General features: G+C 38.4%; 1 protein-coding gene across 6 annotated transcripts in view; it reads right to left on the bottom strand.

Annotated features, from left to right (window-relative positions):
* Nucleotides 1-294: 294 nt before the first annotated feature.
* Nucleotides 295-25,082, bottom strand: part of Mcm9 (minichromosome maintenance 9 homologous recombination repair factor) — an 85,644-nt gene continuing 60,856 nt past the window's right edge. For 3 of the 6 annotated variants that reach the window (XM_047559709.1, XM_047559710.1, XM_047559711.1), the window contains 5 exons: nucleotides 18,672-18,874; nucleotides 17,673-17,876; nucleotides 16,497-16,579; nucleotides 15,878-16,023; nucleotides 9,642-12,993 (listed from right to left, as the gene is read on the bottom strand). In XM_047559709.1, the coding sequence (XP_047415665.1) occupies nucleotides 11,517-12,993; nucleotides 15,878-16,023; nucleotides 16,497-16,579; nucleotides 17,673-17,876; nucleotides 18,672-18,874 (2,113 nt within the window). In that variant the 3' untranslated portion in view covers nucleotides 9,642-11,516. Of the gene's footprint in view, nucleotides 3,371-9,641; nucleotides 12,994-15,877; nucleotides 16,024-16,496; nucleotides 16,580-17,672; nucleotides 17,877-18,671; nucleotides 18,904-25,082 lie in introns of those variants that run through there. The other 3 variants (XM_047559716.1, XM_047559712.1, XM_047559713.1) reach the window with 3 other exon arrangements.

Here is a 25,082-nt window from a genome sequence, read left to right as displayed (position 1 = left end):
TAGGTTGGGACATTCAAGGGAAGAGGCCCAGCATGTCTGTCTTGTCATTCATCGTATCCCCAGTGCCCAGCACAGCTCCCGGTATGTAGTAGGTGCTTGATAAAGTCTATTCGGTGGTGATTATTCATAAAGGAGATAGTGTGCTGTTTTACTGACATTCAGAAGTTCAAGCTCTGGCAGTCACAAAGCTAGTGAGCAGAGTCTGCCTGGTGCCCAATCCCACACTCTTTCCATGATGTCTGTAAGGATGCTACAACATACCACACCAATATGCAGGGACTGCTTGTGTGAGATTCTGGGATTTTTATTAAGTGTCCAATGAACAAAACCCCTCTGAGTACCTTGAGGATTTGGACCTCCCAAAGGATTGCATTATTAAATGTTGATTCTTTAAAATGGACCTGACCTCAGGGTTCAGAAGACTTCAAAGTCCTGTTACAGCATCACTCTTTAGGAAGGCATTTTTTAAGTCTTCAGATCTTTCCATAACGATCAAATGGCATGCCTCCCGAGGGGCCTCCTGTTCCCCTGGCCCACTCCCAAATGAGAGTGATTTTTGAAGAAATGTTTTCATCAGAGTTGAATGCAGGCAAGCCTCCTGCTTTGCATTCCCAGCCCCCGTAGTTCCTCTTTCAGGGACTTCATGCCCCCTAGTGGTGTGAAGCTGCAGAAAGTATGACTGACCTAGATTTGGTTTCCAGGGCTGCTCATTCACTCCTCGCTGCAATCATTGTTCAAGGCAAGCAAGAGCAGGACACGAACAAAACCCTTCAGGCTGGTGATCCAGGGCCCAGTTCTGAAGACATTTTAGTGAGGAAAAGTGTCCATGAAAAAGAGTATTTGAATACATTTAATAAAAAATATACAGGAATCTTTTGCCCAGTCCCCTTGCCATCCTCCATGGGCATCACTATCTACATGTTCTCTGTGGATGGTGCCCCACAGGTCAAAGCCATGGGAATGGTCCTGCCTGGTGTTTTGGGGTCAGTCACCCTGAAGTACCACTGCATTGTTTTTTAGGTGCTGAACCAAGGCCAAGGCAATAAGGGCTCCCTCTCTAGGTGAGTAGCTGTGGGGGACAGTGAGTAAAGGACACCACCCTCAGCCTGGGGCATTGCCCTGGCTGATGACCAACAGGAGAGTGCTGCCCCACAGATACATCTCTATCTCTGGAAGTGAGTGATGATTGGATGGAAGATGAGCTTATGGGTTTGGTTGTTCTGCCTTGCCCTAACAGTTATTTCTTTTGGAAGGTGTCCTGAGATAGTTCACAGAGTATTGGCTTTGGAGTCAAAGAGTTTCTGCTCCGCCACAATCCATTCATTAGTTATGTGACCATGAATTAATAAGCCTTTCGCATCCTATTTTTGTCTGTAAAGCACAGTTAATGATACCTGTAAGAATTGCTGTGAGAGCTACATAAATACCTACCTATATACCTCGTATATACCTCACATGTGTCTACATGATGCCCTAACACACAGTAGGTGCTCAGTTTTGGTCCACTACCTTCATTCTCCATATGCACACGATCCTTCATGCTCCTCAGATCTCTCCACCGTATCCTAGAGGATAGCAGTACTTGCGCATTGTGAGGCAGGACCACCTCAACACCCTGGCATCTCCATGTATCGCTCGTTCCAGAGATGAACAGCTCACCCGCTTCTGAAATTTCTCAGTGCTAAATTTCCATTTGGCAGGTTTCAGTTTTGTTTTTATTTTGCTTTGTTTTGTTTTTAGAAGACATTGGAGACCTGATACTTGAGGTTTCTGCCTTGCCTTGGCGGGATGCAACCTAAATTTTTCTACAGTGAATAAGTTGAATGCCTTCAACTCATGAGGTTTGTATCTGACCCACAGACTCACAAGTTCCCTTCGCTGACTTATTTAAAAAGTTAGAATTGGCTGGGGGAGCAGGTAAGGCAGGGTATTGTGATGACAGGCCCTCCAGGAAGGAGGGGACTCAAGTCAGGGCCTGGCAGGACTGGCCACATCCTCTTCTCACATCATGTGCAAAACTGTTGTCTGGTCCTGAAAGCGTTCTCTTCATCTGCTAACCCAAGCCTAGAATCTCTCCTTCAGGATTCTGGGGTGGGGAGCTGCTGACCACTACTCTTTCCACTCTGTTCAACTGCTGGTCATGGAATTCCAAACCCATGTATACTTGGAAGGGGGGATAAACAGAACATTTCCAAAAACTGTTACAGTTTTACAAGATGACAACAGTTGTGGTCAGTACAATGAACACACTACATACATCCCTTAAATCTTATCATGAAAACAATTAAATTATATTTAAATGCACACACCTCAAAATTGCCCTTTGTAATAAATTGCACCCTATTTTGATCAGGTGCTTTCCCTTAGTCACATGTTGCACCCTGCGCAGTCTCCTGACTTTAACATGGAGACAGTCTCTCATGCACAGTAAATGTTGGTGGAGAAATACTAAGAAAAGGGGAAAAAGAAAATGCAGAAAAATGGTAAACATTTCCTCGAATGTCAACTATCTCATTCAACAAATATTTACTGAACATCTGCTATGTGCCAGGCACTAACTATTGGGAGGATATCAATGAGCAAAACAGACAACCCCCAGCCCTCACAGTGCCTCATTCTAGTGAAGAAAGATAGTACAATACTAAACCATAATGGAGTGTGAGGCAAAACAAGAAATCAGTAACACCCATCTTTATTTTAAAATTGGATATTGTGTTCATCATGGATTTTTTTGTATTTCTATTTTTAATAATACAGCATCAAAATATTTACTTTGATTACTGAGTTTTGTTCCCTTAAATTTTGTGCCCAAATCAATCACCTTCCTCTTCTCACCCTAGTTATAGCCCTAAGACAGACGCTGGTAATGCAAGGTAGGTGGTGAAGTATACTACCCAAATTTCCAATTAAGACCAATGGACCTATTTTCCCCCAGCTGCTGAGGATGTAGGTACCTGGAAGCTCATAGCTGATTTCCCCTCCAAAGACTGTTTTCAGCTACAGAGAGCCTTAGCCCAAGGTCATTTCTCCTTCTCTGGGCAGGCTTCATCCAATGACTGATCACATACACCCTTCCAATTACAAGCATTTCAGAGCAAATAGCAGAACTTAGTTCCACCCTTAAAGACCTAAAGCAAGCAGATAGTTGATCTTCTTCAAATCTCAATTTAATTGATCAGTTTGACTTCTGCAACAATCAGGTCCTGGAAGATGTCAGTGGAATACCCCAAGCTCTGTCACTAGCAGTGCCATTAGGGTAGCAGCTGTGGCAGATGCAATTGGAGCCTCAGCTGGTCTGGAATAAGCAACTGTTAACTCAGCTGTTTCCTCTGCCATCCATTCCAGATGTCTCTTTACCCCTTGTTAGTACCTGAGAAACAGACAATAAGATAAATGAGTAAATTTTATAGTAAGTTAGAGGATAAAAAAAGTCACTGGATTGGAAAACCGGTAAGAGGAGGACGTTTTGAAATCTTGAGTAACAGGGCAGGCTTCACTGAGAGATGATATTTTCACAGTCTGGATAAATGTGAGGGTAGGAATCTTTGCTAATTTAGGGAAAGAGTATTCCACAAAGCTGGAATAGTAAGCCAAAAGCTCTGAGGCTGGATCATATCTCTGCAGACATGGGGAGAACATGAGGAAAATTGGTGTACTATGTCAAAGAAGTAGAAGACAGTCAGACATGCAGGACCTTAAAGATCATTACTAATGGGGAATTTTGCTTTTATTGAGTAAGAGGAGCTCATAGAAGTTTTGACATGAGAAGTAACATGATCTGACTTTACGTATGAACAGGATCATTCAGACTTCTCTACTGAGAATAGACTCTAGGCAGATAGGGGGCCGGTTGGTTAAGCAAGACATCATAGTGGCTTGGACTGTGCATTAGCAGCAAATGTGGGGAGAAGTGAACAGATGATCAGATTCTAGATAGATTTTCAATAGATATTCTACAGGATTTGCTAACAGATTAGATGGGAAGTATAAGACAAAGTCAATTTGTGAAAGATGACTGAAGATTTTGGTCTAAGCAACTGGAAGGATGGAACTCCATTTAATTTACTGAGATGGATAAAATCTAGGAATGGAGTATATTTTGGGAGATCAGGTATTTTATTTGAAATATGTTGAAATTGAGATGTACTCAGATATCCAAGTAGAAATATTGAATAGGAGTTGAATATAGGAGTGTGGAGTTCAAGAAAGAAAACTTTAGGTAATAAATGGATATTAAGAGCACTAAGATTCAAATGCCAAGGAAATGGATGGGGATGGAAGAGAGTCCTGGATCACTCAAACATTAAAGGTTCAGGAGAAGAGAAACCAGGTAAGGAGTGGAAAAGTTGAGGTTGAAAGAGGTTAGTAAGAAAGACCACAGGCACAATGTCTTGTAAAACAAGGGCATATCAAGTTAATTAAGGAGAGGGAGTCCCCAGCTGTGCAGAATCAAGGACGGTAAGGCCACAGTAGAGCATTGAATGTCACTGGTGACCTTGATAAGAGAGTTTAGCACAGAAGTTAGGGCAAAACCTTAACTGGTGTGGGTTCAGAAGAAAGAGCAAACAAGAATTGGAGCCAGGGAACAGGCATCACTTTCTCAGAGTGTTTGCTTAAAGGGGAAGTAGAGTCAAGAGATTTGTTTTTAAGATAGGAGAAATGCCAGGATGCTTATATTTGGTGGAAATGATACTGAGGGGGGTGAATTGGCATAGCACGAGTGCATGGAAATTGCCAGAGCTATGTCCTGGAATAGGCAAGAAAGGATGGGACTGGCACAAGGTGGAAGGGTTTTCTGGGATACAGTGTGAACAGCCCTGTCCTGTAATGGAAAGAACGCAGGACACAGTGCAGATCCTGGCAGAGGTGTATGTATGGAGGCAGGAAGGGTATGAAGAGCATGGCAAAGTAAGGAGTTTCTTTTAGCTAATTGTTTTTCTCACTTTATGAATTGACATAGATATTACAGCTTTAATCAGTAATGTAAGTGTAGTCATTTGGTATCTCTAAGGGGCAGTCACGTGATCTGTAAAATGACGATACTACCTGTTAAGAGATCTCTGTGCACATTAAATAACACTTTAAAAATGTTGAGAGTAACTAGCACATTCAAACACATTTATTGATAATCTTAAATGGAGCAATAAGAACTGAGGTAAGGAGTTGGAAAGTACATGTTCCTAAATCTAATCTCATTCAAATGTTTATTTTTTAAAAGCCATTTAATTGTTGGAGATTTTTCCCTCATTAGGATGTTACCTGAACTAAGACTATTACTTGTGTTGTTAAGATCAAGTGTTTTTATGTATTAAATGTGCTTTGAGAACTTGAAGTATTAATATTATGATGGTCAATATTATTGTTATATTGTAATTAACATCTCATTGGGGAAAATTAGTACTTAAAACCAATTTAGAAAAGTTTCATTTCTTGTGAACTTAATTTTGGTTCAAAGTTTCTTTGAAAGCCAGGGTATTTTAGCATTTGTGAACAGTTATTACAATATCCACAAATGGAATTGAAATAAAAATTTCATTACTTTTGTGGCCTTCATGAAGGAGTCAGGATACTGGGGTAGAAACTACTGGGGTGTCTGGCAAGCACCCTTCCTTTCTTTCAAGGATGGAGCATGATATACATATAGATCCTTAGTTTTTTTCCACCTTTACCAATTCTTGGGGCTAGCTCTACATGAGGAGTCTCACTGGGGATTTAGTGTGCCTATTATGGTTTACATGTGAAGTGTCTCCCAAAAGCTCATGTGTGAGACAATGCAAGAAGGTTCAGAGGTGAAATGATTAGATGATGAGAGTTGTATCCTAAACAGGGGATTAATACACTGATATGGATTAACTGGGTGGTAACTGTAGGCAGGTAAAGTGTGGCTGGAAGAGAGGTCACTGGGAATGTGCCACTGGGATTTGTATTTTGTTCCTGGTAAGCACAACTCTCTCTGCTTCCTGACTGCCATGTCCTAAGCCGCTTTCCTCCACCATGCCCTTCTGCCATGATGTTCTGCTTCACCTTGGACACAGAGCAATGGAATTGGCCATTTGAAACTGTGAGTGCCAAGTAAGTGTTTCCTCCTCTAAAATTGTTCTTATCAGGTCTTTTGGTTACAATAGCAAAAAGCTGACTGAACCAGTGTCTTAGGCAACAATGTCTTTCCCCGCTTCACACTGAAAACCCTAGGAGACAGCAAATCATCTTAGATATGGTAGATTCCTCAAGATGGTCTTAGGTCTTCCATCTTTAAAAGAAATTTAATTTTCCAACAATGATAAAATAATCATTAAAGACTGAAATTGCATTACTTCTTCACTTATTTGGGACCATTCCTTCCAAATAGTTCTAAAAAGGATTAAAGAAGGCCTAAGATACTTAGGTGGATTACAAAGTGGATTTAGTCTCTGCTTTGTTGGCAATTATAAAGTTCAAAATCTGGAAAATGTAAAAATGTACCTTTATTGCAGAGTATTCCTAAATGTATTTCAGGGAAATACCCTTCACACACTCCCATCTATTTTGACTTTCATCTAAGTATTTTTAACAGCTATGATGTGGCAGTGATGAGCAACTGAAGCATAGGAACACAGAAGCTTGATAGGCAGTGACACAACAAACAGCTATCTCTGTGGCCTGCAGTCTCATCTGCACTTGTAGCATGGCCAGGAGCTGCTCAAGTCCCTAGAAAGCACCTGGCTGCTGTTAGCTAGCCATTTACCTGGCTCTCTTGGGAAAGATGATCCAAGTGTCTTCAGAAACATGTTCTCTCAACTCAAGCACTAGAATAGAATCAATAAGGTTTATAGAATTATAGGACTTATAGGCAAAAAACCCTTTGGAGAAAGCGGTGTGGTAGATGGGCCAGCCACTGCCTCCCACTCAAGAGACTGTCCACAGCCCAGGTTGTTGGGTTTATGCCAGGTGTCCACTCACACCCTACTATCCACTCCTTTTTGAAGCAAAGTGAACAAAATCAAGATTTTGAAATAAAAAGCACAGAGCTGGAATCAGTGAGATGAAGATGGGTGCTCATTTGGAAGAGTTAGACAGAGCAGGAATCAGGCCCCAAAGCAGACCAAAAGCTACAGGGACCTGGAGTGGACAAGTCTTGAGCAGAGAGCAAGGTTGCCAGGGGGCGGGAAACCAGCCCACTAACCGAGAAGCAGTAAGGAAGGAACCTTGAGGACGCAGGAGAGACACAGGGAAGAGTTTCAGGGCTGACTTTCCAGCTCTACAGTCATATAGACCCAGTCAGACTTTCCTGTCCTTAATGAGGCTCCCTGTTATACCCTTACAGCAAACCTACTTTTATTTCAGCTAGCCTCTGACGTTTTCCTTTGTAATTCAACAATACCTGATTCAAATAGGCCTGATCCTCTTTGATTTTATGGATGAAATCGCTGATCATGACAAAGTTACTGCAGGCCAATTCTAGAATCCAATTCACCTGATTAGTAGGAACTGATACGTAAGTTAGATCTGGAACATTAAGCAATTTCAACACTAGTTTGCTTTATTGTGAAAACCCTAAGTTAAACCACATTCATCCCTACATTAAAATATATTTGATACACATACTTTCTTTCTGTGGCTCAACTACGCTAAGGCATTAAGGTTCCAACCAAACAGAAAAAGTGGCCTAAAAATAATTTGTGGTGTTCATAAGATAAATAATTTAGTCCCTACTTCTTGGTAAGAGCAGGCCCAAGGTAAGTATGTATGTGTGTGTGTACACACCCTATTTTGTTCCTTGGTCTATAATTCATATCAGAGTATTTAATTTACATAGACACATCAACAATTTTATTACATCTAGTTCAACATTTGTCAAGTACACTTTTACAAATATCATCCTTAGATGCATTTTAAGCCTTTAAGAAGGTTGTCTGTGGAACTGATTTAAGAAAACAAAGTATGTCATAAGGGTAGTGACCACTACTTCCTGTGTATGTTCTGAGTGACAATAAAGAGGATTTGTGTGGGTGATGGTTCCACACGTACCTCACAGGCTATGTTGCACACAGATGGAACAATGACAGCAAAACCCCAACTGGAGAGAGTACTAACACGAGCCAGGAGCCCTTAATCCCCCCTGTATGTTAATGAAAAGCAGATAAGAAAGATGTTAGTCTGAACACTGAGTAACCAGCAGCAGCCTACTCTCCCACCTGTGAGGTTGTTAGGCTTGGAGCTAAGTTGCTTGATAAACTACATCTGAAAGGCTCACAGGGTCCTGGGTATTCCCTAGTAATCTCATTTCCAGAGCAGGTGGATTCTGAACTCTCCAATGCTGTGGACAGGCTAAAGTCGAGCTTCAGGCATCCTCCTGTGGTTGACCCAAGCTTTTCTCTAGCTACCTTCCAGGTAGGTTAGCACTTGGGAAAGAGATTGAAATCAAGTGCACATAAAGAATACATAGAGTTGAACTGTCATTAACTTGTCTTTGTTCTTTGGAAGTTAACAACTTCTTTAAAGACCCTATTTGGCTCTAGAAAAAAATTAAAATACAAAAAAGAATAAGTAGATTTGTTAGAATTAAAATTTGTTAACCAAAAATGAGTATTATTAAAATTTTGGTATGCCTCCAGAAAAAGTCTAAGAGTTAAAGTATCAGAATAATTTGCTTGGTTTTCCTGTATCTCTATACTGAAAATTATAACAACAACATTCCTATCATAAATTTTTAATGTAAATATATACTGAAGATTAATCTTTTATAGGGTCAGAAAATTCAATATTTTAGTTGTTAATGGATATTTATTTATTTATTTATATATGGTGCCAAGAATTGAACCCAGTGCCTCACTCATGCTAGACAGGTGCTATACCACTCAGCTACAACTCCAGTCCCAGAAAATTCAATTTTTATATAGTTATAATAGTCTACTCTTTTCTTTCACAAAAAATTAAGTAGATATTAAGGATTCCAAAGGCGATAAAACATTTTGGTATGATGATTTGGAAATTAAAGGTTAATTTTTACAGCTTTCTTTACTGACCAGGAATATGATCTTTTAGATTCTATACATTCCCCCTGCCTATGTGCTTCTTTGATACATACATCAAAGCCCATATGAGAGTTCATTCTAGTGCAATTACATATGGTAAGAAAGGTAGGGTGCAGCAGGATAAAATGTGACCTCAACATATTAAAACATTTTCCATTCTGAAACCACCAAGAAGGACCCCATAGCAGTGGTAGAATTTTTGCTCACTAGTGACTCTCTTGTGCATCCCTGAGACCCAGAATTTGGTCTCTAATACCACTGACCCTTAAAGAAAACAGAGCTATCTTGGGGCTGGCTGATTCTGCAATATGGGGGAGGAAAAAAATAAAAGCAGGTCTGGAAGACCCTGTTGTTCTCAAACAACAGGGTATTAAAGGGATACTGGAGTCAGCACAGAGGGACCACTGACCAAGCTGTGTGACTCTGAATCAAATAAAAGTACATCAAGGTGGTCACAGTACAAGAGCAGGCTGTGCTAAAAGTTTAATTTTTTAGTAAGTAGGTCAATGTTTACACTATTTTTTCTTCTAATAATTTTGTCTGTTGAGAATATTGCTATATGTAGTTATTTCTATCTGGGTATGCACTAAAGAATAAGAAGAAAGAAATCACACTTTGGCCAGATGATCTTGGCAATAGGTATTAAAACTGAATAAATAATAGGATGTTGTTATTAGCATAATGTAAGTAACAGGAGTATGATGGACACAAATATCATACAGAAAATGGCCTAAGTGGTTACACAAAAGACCAAGGAAGAGATACAAATAAACACTGTATTTTAAAAAATGAACTCAATATTCTTGACAAGTTAATTACTAAAAACTACAAAAATTGAATTTCTTACTACTAAGAAATGAAACTGTTAGACTCAAGATTTCCAATAAAGAATACAAACATATTAAATAATGATAACAACCCTAATGACAAGCCAATAGGTTAGGTACTGTTGATCATACAAAATCTAATGCATCATTACTACAAAAGATACCAAGTTTCAAACATAAAAGTCAGCTCCACACTGTGGCTCAGGTTTGAATTACCCTCATCTACACAACAACCATATCCAGACTAGATTCAACTGGTCAAAAACCCAAATCCTTTTTTCCCCTTTTTGTTGTAGGAAGAATAATAAAACCCAGGAAAGAAAGAATACTGAAAGATTAGGAATATATTAGATTAAGAATCATACTATGTGGGAAGTTATTAACAAGTAAGAAATAATAAATTACTTGCCCTACAGTCTTGATGTTTTAGGACAGGTATAAGTCAATATGCAATAATAAATTTTATGATCACTGCTTGTGTATATATTTTATCACCTGTTTATTGTTTCAAGACTTCAAAAGACTTATACATACTGAATCTGTTATCACAGTTTAAATTTTTTCAGGAAATTTAGTCAATTTTGGAATTAATCTTTAAATGCTTAAGAAAAATTTGTTTTCCAAATTTTGAATTTTTCTCTGAATTTAATGAAGTAAAAGCTTAGCAAATTACATATAGTTTTGGATAATTTTCATGCCCAAAAGTTCTTCAGACGATTAAGGAGTCAATCATAATGGTACAAATGCATAATTCAAAAAAGAAAGACTGTAACTAAGGAATCCTAAGGACCCTGCTAGAATCCAAAGGAAGAGTGATTTAAATGCAAACAGAAAAACAGTTTGAGTTATCTATTCCTGTCAAATATAATCACTTTCTTGATTTTAAAGACAAATGAATCATAGCTTAGCAGGAATCACATCTCCAAATTAACCACTTGGGTACATGTGACATGATATATGACTGAGACTATGGTACACTCTCGTCTACTGACCACACAATTTATGTTGTGTGGAAGGTAGTCCCAGAGAAGAAAAAAGAACCCGAGGCACATAATGTTGGCTCAAGAAAAAAGGAAACCCAAAAGGCCAGTACTTCAGAAACCTACTATTTGACTAGCTGCCAGATCTTTAGGATCAATTTATGGAATTGTAAGGCTCTCTCTCAAAGACAGAAAAGCATTAGTCACATTTAATCTGGTGGATGAGAATAAACACAAAAATAATATTAGAAAAATCACATGATCATTCCAAGTGATAATAAATATTCACAATACTTAGTACATCCTGGGTAAAGATACAAAAGAAAAAATAGAAGAAGAGTTCATCTGCCTTGCTGGATTGATGAGTGCTACCTTTCAGGGAAATAAGCCCCTCCTCATAAACAAAACAAAACAAAACAAAAACCTAGATTAGAAAAAACAAAAACATCTTTGGGAATACTTCATTTGAAAAATTAAGTACAATCCATTCATTTCAAGTGCTGTTATCACTCTTACCCAAATTAGATAACTTTTTAAGTTACAAAAATAAACCTGAAAATACAAAACTTGATGGGGAAGCTGGTACTCAAAATGGACGATAGTTCATACACTTATAAATACTACACTGATATCCTAAGGTATTATGTTGAGTTATCCTAAAGGTATTATGAATTTGATCAGAAAGTTTTCTATAATTATGGCTTTTTTCTCATCTCTTCATCCCAGTCAAAATCTAATGCTTCATCATCTAGTTCCGATAAAGTGAAGAGAGAATTTTTGGAAAGAATCAGTTTCTCAGTGGAGCCCTGAAGCTGAAAAGATTTCCTTTTACTCCCGAGCATTGGATCTGTGGTTGGAGGAGGCGTGTTGGGGCCTCTCTCACCCCAGTTCTCCCTTTCAGGAGGAGGAGGAGGGGACTCTGATTTGGATTCCAGCAGGGAAGTAAAAGAGAAGTTTGCCAATTTGGCCAATGTGCCAGCGTGAACCTTGTTGCTTTTCTTACTAGATGAAACCTCTTCCTTTCTGTCTGTCTCACAAGTGAGATGAGAATGCCCAGTCTTGTTCCCAAGCTCCAACGCAGGCTGAATAACCCTCTTTTCAGGGCCACATCCCTTCTCCTCTCTTGATCCATCTTCCTCTGGTGGCTGATGTAACAGCTCCTTTGTCTTACCCTGTTGCCGACTGAAGTTTCTGTTTCCTGAGGAAGAGGTCAGCTTTTCTGGACCCTTCACAGACACAGCTGCTTCTCTTCGTATTCTATGTTGGGGAATTTTAGGACTACAAACTTTTATTTTACTTGTGCCAGGAGATGCATGACTGTGTTCTTCAGAGGAGTGGATCAGTTTTGATTTCTGTTTGAAAGTAAACTTTGCTAGTTTGGCTACTGGGAGACCTGGAGTCTTAACACTTTCAAGTTCAGGCTCCTGCTCCTCAGCAAGGGATCTCAATCTCTTTCCTTTGGATATTTCTGGTGTTCTTTCTGGACCGTGTGCAGGAATGGACTGAGCAGCAGAAGGGTCTTTGGGCTGTGAAGGCAGCCTGGTGGCACTTCTGGATGACACCTGGGCCTTCTCCTTGCGCAGCCTGAGCAGCCTGCTAGGGACATGATGGGTCAGTACCAAACTGGGTTCATCAGTAGGGACTGCTGCTTCAGACACCAGTGCTCTCCTTTTGCTCTTTTTACCCTCCACACTTCCTGGTGTCAGTGGAGCATCTGTTGCTCCTGGTGATGGAAGCCGCCCAGCTTCTAATTTGTTCCTTTGGCCTGGCCCACTCTTTTCCTTACCTTGAGATTTGTTGTTAGAGATTTTCAAAGCCATGCGTTTTTCAGTTGCTTTGGGACCAGGAGACACAAGAACAGTGTTTTTAGGTTCTATCTTATTTGGTACCATGCAGTCAAACCAGTCCAAACTGTCATCTCTGCCATCTTTGTGCTCAGCTGAATGTCTTCTACTTGTAGATGTATCAGACCTCAGGTGGGGCTGGAGGTCTAGAAGTGGGCCTCCCTGAGGACTGCCTCCAGGACAGGAGGTATGTGGGCTACAATTTAGTTCCTGCTGTGTTGAAGTTCTACACTTTGGTTCTTCTCTTGGATCATTTCCTGAGGACCCTGGAACAGTCTCTGCCTCTATTACCCGTGGTTGGGATTGGCACACACTTTCATTCTGTAACCTGGGGCAGAGACAAATAAGGAAAACAAGTATTGAAGGAAAGAAAATCTACTTTAACCTTTTCATCTCTTTAGTCTCTTGAGATGTCATCCTGAAAGGTTTAAATCCAACATAATTCCAAGTTAATATCAAGTATAGCTTCTGAGGGCAATGAAAGGATTATGCTTTATAAAAAAAAAATCAATATAAAATTTAGTGCTGTGATAAGCATTCTAATTTAACCTAAAATTGTAGCAAAATTAAGAAAATCAGTTGGTCTACAATTTTAGATCTCTCTGAAAGTTCATTTAATTTATTTAGGATTAGAGATTAGTGTAAAATGTTCAGTCTTATCTCTCATGCAAAAATGTTCAAATATAAGACTGGTTGCTCTCTGCAGATCAGAACCAAAATAAAAGACTGGAGTTTATGATCTCATATCTCTTTGCCCTACCAAGGTACTAGATTTTAGTGCATCTAGAAGTTGCTCTCCCCGGGAATGGAGTTTCTATAATACCTCTATGCTGGCACTGCCACTGCCCCCTGAACAGTCACATTCACAGTGGACAACCCCAGGTGACTGGGACACCCTTTCCTGCAAAGTTCAGCCACGCTTCTACATGGATCTGGGCAGTGGCTCTCTATCAATCTGCCAGAGAGCTAAAGCCTACCTTCTCTGAATGATCTATTCAGTGATACTCACTCTAAATATTGGGCATATTAGAAACTAAATTTCTAACAGAGTTTGTAGTACTCCCAAAGTATGACCTTTAAAAAGCCCTTAACAACCTAGAAATATCTTCTCGATATAAAATGTGGTATGACCCTGTTTGCGTGTACTAAATCTGAAAAAGAATTATGCCAAAAGCAGAAGAGAAAATTATTCCAAAATTCACGTATAATCATAGAGATTGGAAGGAAATATAAATTTAAATATATTTACATACATTAAAATGTTAATAGTATCTATCTCTGCGAAATAAGATTACATGTGATTTTTTTCTTATTAATTAATTACTGCTCATTTCTAAAATATCCTACAAAGAATATGTACTAACTTTATAATCAGAAAAAAACAAAAATTTTAAGAAAATATTGAGTTATAGTCATTTACAGAAAATTTGGAAATATTAATATAGCAATTCCATGTTTATTGTGCTAATTTGAGTTATAATTAAAAAATCAAGTAGCTTTCAAAATTACTGCTGTTTGGCACACCCTTCAGAATCAAACAGAGATCAGGAAGACTCACTATTGTTAAAGCTTCATAACAATATACTAAATGATAATAAATTTTAGGAGTAGAATAATTTCACCCTATTATTTTTTATCTAATTCTTACTCAGGAATTAAAGCCTCCCACATATAAAAAGTTTCTGCAGTTTTATTATACTTTCCTATAAGACAGCATCTTTGTGCCCTCTGCTTTCTGACTTCCAGAAAAGGGAGTACTAGAATGTCATCATTTGAAGCAGGCTGTCTCTAGTAAAGCATTTTCTGGAAGGTATGACAAAAATATCCATGATTTTATTGAATTATGTGATTTCCTTAAGGAATAAAGAACTTTTTCCTAAAGGGTAAAAACCTATAAGCTAGTTATATTTTTTTCACTTGATAAGAGTAGGTTCAGACTTTCAGTATATGGCACCTGGTTTTGTTGCTTTAAAGATAAACATTAGAACATGCCTGTGCATTACGAAGAAATACAATAAGAAAGAACATTTTATGGCAGAATCCTATCTTTCAGATAGTCACACACTGCCCCCACCCCCTGCCTTCTTTTCCTTTAGGAGAGTCATTTTGCATTTGGCAATCCAACTGCCATTGTTCTAACACACAACACTGGTTCTCCTTTCTTGAATTCATCATTTGTCAGTTTCTGGTAGCTTGGACAGGTCAAAATGAGCAGCTCCTCCAAAGGGTAAGCCACACCCAGGAGGAGCTTGAAACAACTGGCTAGATCAGCCCATAAACTATCATGTTCTGGATCATAAGAAGAGATGACAGGCCAAAAGAAAGAGGGGTTGATTTCATACAGACTGTAAGTTAACTGCAGCCTGGCATCTGGGCACTGGTAGAATAAAGCTAGTCCCTTCACCCCTGACTTCCCCAGGACGACTCTGATGAGGTGTTTTTTTTTTTTTTTTTTTCAAGGCCGAGGACTGAAATGCTAGGCAAGCGCTCTGCCACTGAACTAAATCCCCAACCCCTCTGATGAGGTTTTACAAATGAAGAAGAATGCTGTTAGAAGGAAGAGAATGGAAGAGAAACACCAAGAGAAGAATTCTCAAGGTTTTACTTACTACAGTCAACTATCCCAATATGGTCCCCAAATTCTGCTTCTGCAGTTGCCCCACTTCCACAGGCATTCCACTTATCAGTTTCAGGCCAATTATTAAGCCACTCACATTATCATAAAGATGGCTGAATGAGCAATCTTGCCATTCCTCACTACTCTTTCTCAGGTACAGACTCAAAGTCTAGTTTTTCATAAGCCCATGTATTCAGGAAATAGGCAAACATTAAAGTTATGGCCAAATTTCTTCAGGCAGAGTCCATGCTTTGACTGATTTGTATAACACATTCCTTCCCATGTGTCTGTCATGTCTATTATCCACATCTTCACAAGTCATAAGAAAGCTAAGTTCCCGAGGTGTCACCCCAGCTGATACAATATGGAGTAGCAAGACATCTCCCCTGAGCCTGCCTGAATTTCTGACTCCCAGAAAGTGAGCATTAAAATGGTGGTACTCAGGTTTTGGAGTGGTTGATTTTACAGCAATAGAAAACTGACATATTGCTCTTTAGACAATATAGATAGATTCTATTCAATTTATATTTCCTTTGTTTCACTAAATGCCAGAGAAGTATTTCCACTATGTGCCTTCTTGGTTTTCCTTACTCACCTTTCAAGTCTTCCAAGCTCTTCACTTAAGAGGCTCTGAAGCTCTAGTTTTTCCAGAATAAGTTCACACTGCCTCTGGTACTGTGCCTGCGGATTTGCAGGAAAGGAAGTATGGAGAGCATTCACACCTCCCAGCAGAGCACCTCCCTAAGGAATGAGAAAATACCAGAGTCACCAGGCCATCCAGCACATGGCAAGGACACAAAAGTCCTCTGCTTCCAGGTGGCTAAGACTAGTGCTAAACACCCCCACCTTGGGGATCAGAATCACCTAAGAAAATTTTTCACATTTCAGTAGTTCTCTTTCCCATTTCTGGATGGCAATCATTGCTTTAGGAATTCACACTGTCACTAGAGAGACTGTGAATATGCCTCAGGTGTGCTGAGAACTGAGACCCACTACTTTCCACCAATGGGCAAAAGCAATGTCAATGATGCAATGAAAGGTTTCCATGACATTTCCCCCTTCTTTTAAATGATTATCTGTGGCTAATTTTCCAGGAATTAGTAGGTCCAGAATAGTATCATTTTTATAACTCTTTATAGTATCTTTTTTTAAAAGAAAGCTTGCATCAGATTTTTTAAAACAAAGCTTGCATCAGATACACAAAATATCTTTACCTGCATTGAGGACTCCATTACTGAAACCACAGTTATAGCGTCTTCTAGAGTCACAATATCACGAAACATTAGTCGAGCATGAGCTAAGAAAATAAAATGAATTTGTTTTTTAGGATTATTAAGATGATATAAGTAATTCTCTATTCCATGCTCCCCTTCACACACAAAAAATTGTGCTTTATGAATGAACTACTAATAACAAATTAATTTTATTAGAACAAGCACAAAAGTCTACATGCAACCAGTTTTATGGTTGTTTCTCTAACAATGGGCCTGATCCTTCTGCACACCCTATGCAATTTTGTATACTTCCATGAGAAAGTATTCTGGACAGTATAGAAAGGGGCTATAGAAACATATATTTGATATTTAGCAACTTTTAATCCTTGCTTTTTAATCTATTATAAAAATATATGAAATTAAAACATTTCTCAATTCAATTTTTTAAAAAAAATCTATGATTCATGAGCTTTTCAAAACTACTGAATTAGCAAGCTTGAACTTTGGGTATTTCTTGCCCTAATATTAGACATAAATCTTTGGAAAAAATGAGGTTCATTACTTTGGTAATACTTTTTGTTAAGCTTATATTATGTTATCATATGATACATTAAGTTCATGTGAAGTGTTTTTTTTTTTTTAATATTAAACATAGTCTAAAATGTAAAAGTCAATGTTAGAAAATAAAGGTTTGAGAAGCATTAGCTGTATGTGTACATGTTAAGTCGTATGCCTTAGGGATGGGACAGGGCATAGCATTGTTGATTTGATTGTTTAAACAATAGGGATTAGTCATGCCCAGCAAATATTGAGCAAAAGCCACAGATGCTACATGGGAAGCAATTCTAAACAAGTAAGTGTCCCACTAAAAATGCTAATAGAACTGAGAAAACATCAGAAATCAGACTTTCTAAATAGTGGTATCTGAAGTTATGGGAGGTCTTGAGATGTCAACAAAGATTCCTCTTTCTTAATGATACAACAGTCTACTTGACATCCATTATCTGTCTTCAGATGAGTGGAGGTCTTGGGGCTCTGAGCCTTTACTTTTTAAGTGACTGTGAGCATCTTAGAGTAGGGATTATTCTAATTCATCCTTGAATCCAAAGTGCTAAGCTGCATGCTTTGCACACAGTAGGCACTCAAGAGAAGTATCACAGATCAAAAGAAATAAACCTTCTGCTAATCGAATCAAGCTTTCCAACAGGCGGATGGTTGTCCGGGCGGCGTTCCGGGAATCACTCTGCCTTTGCCTCTGGTAGTACCGGAGAAGAACTTGATTACCAGCATCAGACAGTGTGGGTTGGAGAGTCCTAATGAGGCAGAAGTAGGTTTTCATCTTTTCCATGCTCCACAGCTTCTCTGATTTGCTTGGGTAACCTGTATATCATGTGTTGGGTTAGTAAAATTTAAGAACAGGAAAATACATCATCTTAAGGGATCTGATAAAGTTCTTATACTCATTTTTATAATTTTATTTTATTTTATTTATTTATCTTTGGTACTGGGGAACGAACCCAGGAATACTTTACAATTGAGCTACATCTCCAGTCCTTTTTATTTTTTATTTTGAGACAGGGTCTTGCTAAGTTGCTGAGGTTGGCCTCGAACTTGCAATCCTCCTGTCTCAGCCTCCCTAGGCACTGGGACTATAGGCATGTGACACCATACCTAGCCTCTTGTACTCACTTAGGTTTTGTGGTCATTGAAATCTAGCCCTATTTTTTGTATAGATACAGTTCTGGAATGGACAGACTTAGGATATAAACTCAATAAAAATACGCTTCCACAGGGATTAAAATTATTCAGAACACTTTTGGTCTACTTCATAATAACAAATAGTAACAAATATAAAGCTCACATTTAGAGATTTCAATTCATAATTCAGTTCAGTTTTCTCTGTGTGCAAGAGTTGAGCAGTAATTTTATATCATGAGTTAGCCCCCTTTCATCACAAAGGATATATATAAGCTCAGGTGGAGAAAGCCTCTTTCCCTTCTCATTATTCTGGGGTCTCCTAACCAACTTCTCTCAATTACTGCCTTCTGTCTAAGCATCTCTCTATTGCCTGGAAGAAAGGGGATCTTGGATTTATTTAATTTTCTTCGAGAGAAATTTCCTTTAGTTAGGTCTAATCTTTCCTTACTATTGAATTATTTGTGTATTTTCACATACCTTTATTTTCTAAGATAAAGGAGGAAATTACACGATCCCAGTCTTCATTCTTGGTATCAAGCAAAACCAGGATCAGGTCAAATCGACTTAAAAGTGGGCTGCCGAGGGCGATATTCACAGACACAGACTCCTGGGGGTCATACTGGCCTTTAGGGTTCGTTGCTGCTAGTATGGTGGTCCTTGTGTTTAGCTTGCACACAAGGCTATGGAGAGAGAGGGTGAAATTCGCTAACTGTGAAATTCAAATAAAAACCCAGATTAAACTTGTCACTAAAATGGGACTTCATTTTTACCTTGAGAATGTAGAAGAAAAAAAATGTGGCACAATACAAGGTAACATCACAAATACCAAGTTCAAACGAGGTATACTGAAACTAGTTTATCTTGAAGAGAAGCAATTGTTGAATAAATACTCTTTATGCTCCTCCAGTGAGCATACTCTGCTAAAAGGCATATAAAATTAAACCAAATACGGATACTGTTCTTAAGAAGCTTCTAAACTACCAGCTATAATGTAATTCAAGGCAGCATATGCTAAGTTCTATAAGTATAAAGTTCCCAGGGAACTAAGGAAAATGGGTATTTGTCTATGTGATAGAAAAGATGACCAGGAAAACACTATGAAGCAACTTTTAAATTGGACCCTTCAAGACACCTGGACATTTTTAAGTGGATGAAAACATATTCTTGTGGAAAGTAGAAGGTGAGGATGACTTTGGGAAATGGCGAGCAAAAACTTTCTGTATATTTACTTATTTTGTTTTGATTTTTCTAATCATGAAAGAGAAGTTGGGGGAGAAAGGATAGGAAATCAGGAAATATAAGAATTGATTTACTTTTTTTTTTTTTTTTTTTTTTTTTTTTTTTGGTACTGGGGATTGAACCCAGGGGGTGCTTAGCCACTGAACCATATCCCCAGTCCTTTTTATTTTTTATTTTGAGGCAGAGTCTCACTAAGTTGCCAAGGCTATCCTTAAATTTGCAATCCTCCTGCTTCAGCCTCCTAAGGTACTGGGATTACAGGTATGTACCACCATGCCTGCAAAGTTTTTGAGGAACACTTATATAAAAGCAGTATGAGGAGGTTTGGGCCTGGTGGTGGGTTGGACAGAGAAGAAATGCATATGAGATGGGTGGGATGCTAGTGCAATGGTCCAGTAAAGAGGCCCAAAAGTCCTAAGTGGGGTGGTGGCAGGATAGGTATGGACGTGACATAACTCAGATATTGTTCTTAAACTGATAAATGTTCAGCATGTCCCCAAAATAATGTTATATTCATTGACAGTAAGAAATGTTAAAAAAAAAAAAAAGATCCTTAAATGTGTATGATCTGCACTTGCTTCCATTTTTAGTTATAGTGGGAGGTCTGCCTCTCCCAAGTCACAGTCCTATGACATCAGCAAACATGTGCTATATCTGTTAATCCTCGATCTATTTCCAGTTGGCTCTAGCAGTTACTTCATTCCCCGAGGATGAAAAAGTTTGAGAATCTTTGTGGCAAAAGGAAAAAAAAAATTCATTGAACAAGAAATACAAAGTGCTTTTACTAAAAACTAAATCCCCTTTAAAAAATTAGTAAGAGGAGAAAATTCTGAAAAGACAGTCTACATCTTATAATATGTGCAAAAAAGGTTTTTGCAAAGCCAGTTGTTTAGAACTTGGGAGTCATTTTCCAGAAACGTGATGTAGTACATGGTTCCCACAAAAGCCCATTTAATACATAATCAGGTGAGACTCTGTATTTATCATAAAAAAGGAGTATTTCTGCAATACTGGCAATGAAACAAAATATACCCGCATATAAAATAATTTAAAAAATAGTTCTAATACCCAGTAAAATTAATTGTTCTTCCTCTCTCTGATCGACTAATATTTATAGGCTATTTCCTATGTGCACAGGATATACTGTGAATTCAAAAAGGGGTTCAAATAGTCCCTGATTCCAAATATTTTACAATAGAATTGCTGGAGGGTGAGGAGGCCCAAGAGAACACCTGCCAGATAGTAGGTGTGCAAGGGATGCTGGCATCAGTATTGGCAACCGTATCAGGAGACAGAAACTTCGGTGGACACACCAGGATATCTATGAGGGATATAATCTGATGTGAATCAGAAAGACAGAAAGGAGGTGGTAAATTATTCCTGAGGTAACCAGAAAAAAAAAAATGAAATTAAGTTTAAGGAAGTGGACCAAGGAAGAGTTGTATGCAAAGCAAAAAGGTTTCCTGAGATGAAGAAATGAGCATGAGGAAAAATGGGAGTAGATAGAAGAGGCGACGACGTGGAATAAGAAGTGAGGCAAATCTCTGCAGCAAAGGAGGAGGATTTGGACAATGCTAGGAAGTCTCTGGGCATGTGAAAGAGGGGAAGGCAGTTGATAAAACCTGGTGGTTGCAGACTGTAGACTTGTAACAAACACTTCTGTTAAAACTGAAAAGGGCTTTAGAAAATGAACAGGTGTTTTCTCTCTCTCTCTTTCTCTCTCTCTAATCCACAATACTTTGTGCATACTGATGGTTCACAAAATAACCACTGAATAAACGAACTCATGAATTAGTATAAGGTAACTCATTTTTCCAATCTAATGTGAACCCTACCTTCTTCAACTATGTTAATAAAAATAACACATTTTAATACCAAATACTGTGTTAGATTTATACATATTATCTCTACTATTCAGAGAAACCTGAAAGTAGGTGTTATTATCACAACTTAAAAATAAGAAAGCTACAAGATTAGATATTAACTTCACCAAGGTTACACTGAGACAGTTGATCTGAGATCTGAACCTAGATCAACTAAGCTTCAAAATCAATGCTAAATTTTCTCTTCCAGACTGCGTCCCCCTGTAGGCTGTAACATTTTAAATGTACAACTCCTGTGATCTCAAGATTCTGATATTTTTAGGTATCTATTTACTTTCTTTATTTGTTCCTACTAAATTAGGTCCTCCTTGAGTGACTGACTTATTGTATTATCTTCACACTGGCTGACATACATTAAATGCTCAATAAATTTGTACTAATTAAATGAGAAATAAAAAGAAATCTTAATTCAGTAATCCTAAAATTCAGTTACTATATTTTCATAGACTTCAACAGTCATAAAATTATGTTAATATACATTTTTTCTGCATTAACTTCAAGGAATGAAAACACTGGTTTCTGAAAAAGTTAGTTTTCCATTCATTAAATCCACATATTTAAACTTTCCTATGAACACAGTAGTAACTTTTCTAAACATTATAAACTTAAGTTACACAAATTATTTTTACCAATACAATCCTTCCAGAAAGTGCCCTTTTTTGTGATGATCTCCTGACTCCCATTATGCCTCTTGCTGGGCGATCCCCATGTTTACTCATGGCTTTCATCACTACTTATGGGCTGGTACTTCCAAATATAGCCCCAGCCTGTGGCAGTAGCTGCTGCATGTTCACCAATCCTTGTGTTCTTTCCCCTTGGGAAGAGCGAGAGTCTATTCCCCATCCCCCTTTACAGTTAAAGGAGGGTTATAATACCCTCCAAGTCTAGACACTGGCATGAGGGCAGAAGAACATACACTGCTTCTAGATCCCGCCCCTAAAAGCCTTCCTGTGCAATCTCCCTACTTTCTCTGTCAAGAGTACAGAAGAGGTTAAGGCCCTGGAGTTAGAGACTCACATGAGGGAAGGAACCTGGGCCCTGAGTGTTCATGTGGAGGAGGGCACCTACCCTCAACCACATCAGACTCTGACAGGATCAAGAGAACTTCCTCTGGCAAAGCACTACAGGAAAGATATGAGCATAGGAAACAACTGACCCAGTTTTCAAAGAGAAATAAAAGGTAAAAGATAGCTCTAAAATTTGAGGTTTTAAGGGTTTGGGGGGAAATTGCTTCCAGACTCAGATGGTAAAAGGCAAGAATGAAAAAGTCTTTGAACAACAAAAGCCTAGTAAATTTTCTCAGTTGAAAACTGTGTTGAAGTCTTCTGCTGTAAACACTCTTAAGATAACCACAGTTAAATAATGCAGGCCATACCAGTATCTCTAGCAGCATGATACATGAGAGCCAAAAGGTAAAACAACTCAAGCATACACAGATGAAGAAAATGTGTTCTACACACACAATGGAAAATTACTGAGACTTTAAAAAAATGAAATTAGGACACATGCTACAACATGGATGAACCTCCTGCTCAGTGAAAGGAGCCAGTCACAAATAAATAACTGCATGATTCTACTTATGAGTTTTTTGGAGTAATCAAGTTCATAGAAAGAAGAACTTTCTATGAACTTTCTATGAAGAACTTTCTATGCCTGGGGTTGGGAGGAGGGGAAATGGGAAGTTGTTGAATGGGTAACAAGTAAGATGAAAGAGTTCAAAGACTGGTTGCACAATGGTGTGACAATACTTAACGCTAATGAACCACACACTTAAAGTAATTAAGATGGCAAATTTTTTTTAATATTTTTTTTTTAGTTGTAGGTGGACATGATTCCTTTATTTTATTTATTTTTATGTGGTGCTGAGGATTGAACCTAGGGCCTCATTCATGCTAGGTGAGCGTGCTACCACTGAGCCACAAGCCCAGCCCAAGATGGCAAATTTTGTTTTGCATTTTTATCCCTCCCTATGCCAAAAAGAATAGAGGTTGTTATGAACTAAATATTTGTGCTCCCCACCAAATTCATATCTTGAAGTTCTAACACCCAGTGTGATGGTATTGGGCAATGGGACCTGTGGGAAACAGTCAGGTTTAGAAGAGTTTATGAGGGCAGAGCCCCTTTATTGGGATTAGTGTCCCACACATACATAAACAAAAAATAACCTTACACTGTGTTAAGCTACTGTTTACTATGGCAGTTAATCTTCCCAGGCTAATATACAGTAAAATCTCTCTATCACATGCCAGATCCTTTGGCTATGGCAGAGTCAGTAACAGTTGAGGGGTCTCCTTACCAAAAGAATCTGGGTAGAAAGCAGCCTGAGATGCAACTTTCAAATACCAATTTCTAGAGTGTCTCATGTCTACATTAATACAACCTCAGCTTAAAAAAAGCAAAACTGCTTAATACAAAACAGAAACAAAAACAAAAACCTTACATAACTACACAAAATAAAAGGTATAAGTGGTATTCTCAGTGCATTATATATATATATTTATATATATATGTTTATATATATATAAGTTAATCTTATATATATATATATAATTTTTTTTGGTAATCCTAAATACTAGGTATACACATTCTTTCCCACTTTTTAACAAATTATCTTTCATACCGACATTAGCTTAATAAGTGGTAAGACAACTCATAAGCAATAGGAATAGGAAAGAGGAAAGGGGGAGAGTACTGATTATGTAGCTATCTAGAAAGAACAGAAACTCTCAAAGTGCAAGATATGAACTTATATTTTCACATCTTGGTGGCACACCTGGATGCTTTCAAGGAACACTTCTCAACCTATTCTACGGTCCCGTTCAGTCTTCTCAGGGAGGGTAGGTAGAATGACTATTTCCCTCCTCTCAACAGGAGGGTAGTCTACAAAGACACCTCCTCCAAAATCTTGGGAGGCAGAGGCAAATAGAGTACCTGGGTGCAGAGCAATTGGAGCAGTGGTCCCTTTGCCAGGCTGTCCAATGAAACATAACAGATTTCAGGGTTCATCTTGGAGATTCTGACTCAGTAGTCCAGTTGTGGGTCAGAGCACTGATTTGTGCCTTGGCTCTTCTAGGGCTGTTAGACTGACAGGGCACAATAAACATGTACTTGTCTGTCTTGTTACACAGTTGTACTAAGCATCTTAAGAACAAAGGCCCTGTCCTTTCATTTTTGTGGGCCAGAGGCTGGCAGACAGCGTGACATTGATGAGTGCTCAAGACATGTTTACTGAGCAAAACAAAACATTGCTACCTTACTGTTCAATTTTCAGATTGTCCTTCCTACCTAGGCATGTGAGTATAATTTAATAGCACCAAATATATAATTATAATGTTAAATTTTCTCCTAAAATGTGTCCCTAGCAAATAGCTAGGCTATCCTCTATTATTGTAGAAACCAGTGATATTCTGCTCTTGGTGAGGCATTATCTAGTTAAGTCTGAGAAGAATCTTGAGAATAGTGCAGTTATTTCTCCCAAATCATTATTTAGTTTAGTATCCTGGCCTTGAAGGTCATCATCACATAAAGTTCTTTCAAACAACCACATATCATTGTATGGCACTGTGCTGCCATTCTCCAAGCACAGATGTTCATTTGCACAGTTTAAAAAGAATTTACCTAAACTCAAGTATTGTCATCCCTTTTTTAAAGTTCACATTATACTATTTGCGTTTTGGTTTCCTGTTCTATTTTATTAAGCAGCTAGGAAAAACGTAAGTAAGCTCTCAAACTTTAAAAATGTTTCCAGCAGGGTGCAGTGGCGCAG

Source organism: Sciurus carolinensis, chromosome 7 (assembly GCF_902686445.1).
Source record: "Sciurus carolinensis chromosome 7, mSciCar1.2, whole genome shotgun sequence".
Taxonomy (NCBI): Eukaryota; Metazoa; Chordata; class Mammalia; order Rodentia; family Sciuridae; genus Sciurus; species Sciurus carolinensis.
This window is presented reverse-complemented; position numbering and strand designations above follow the sequence as displayed.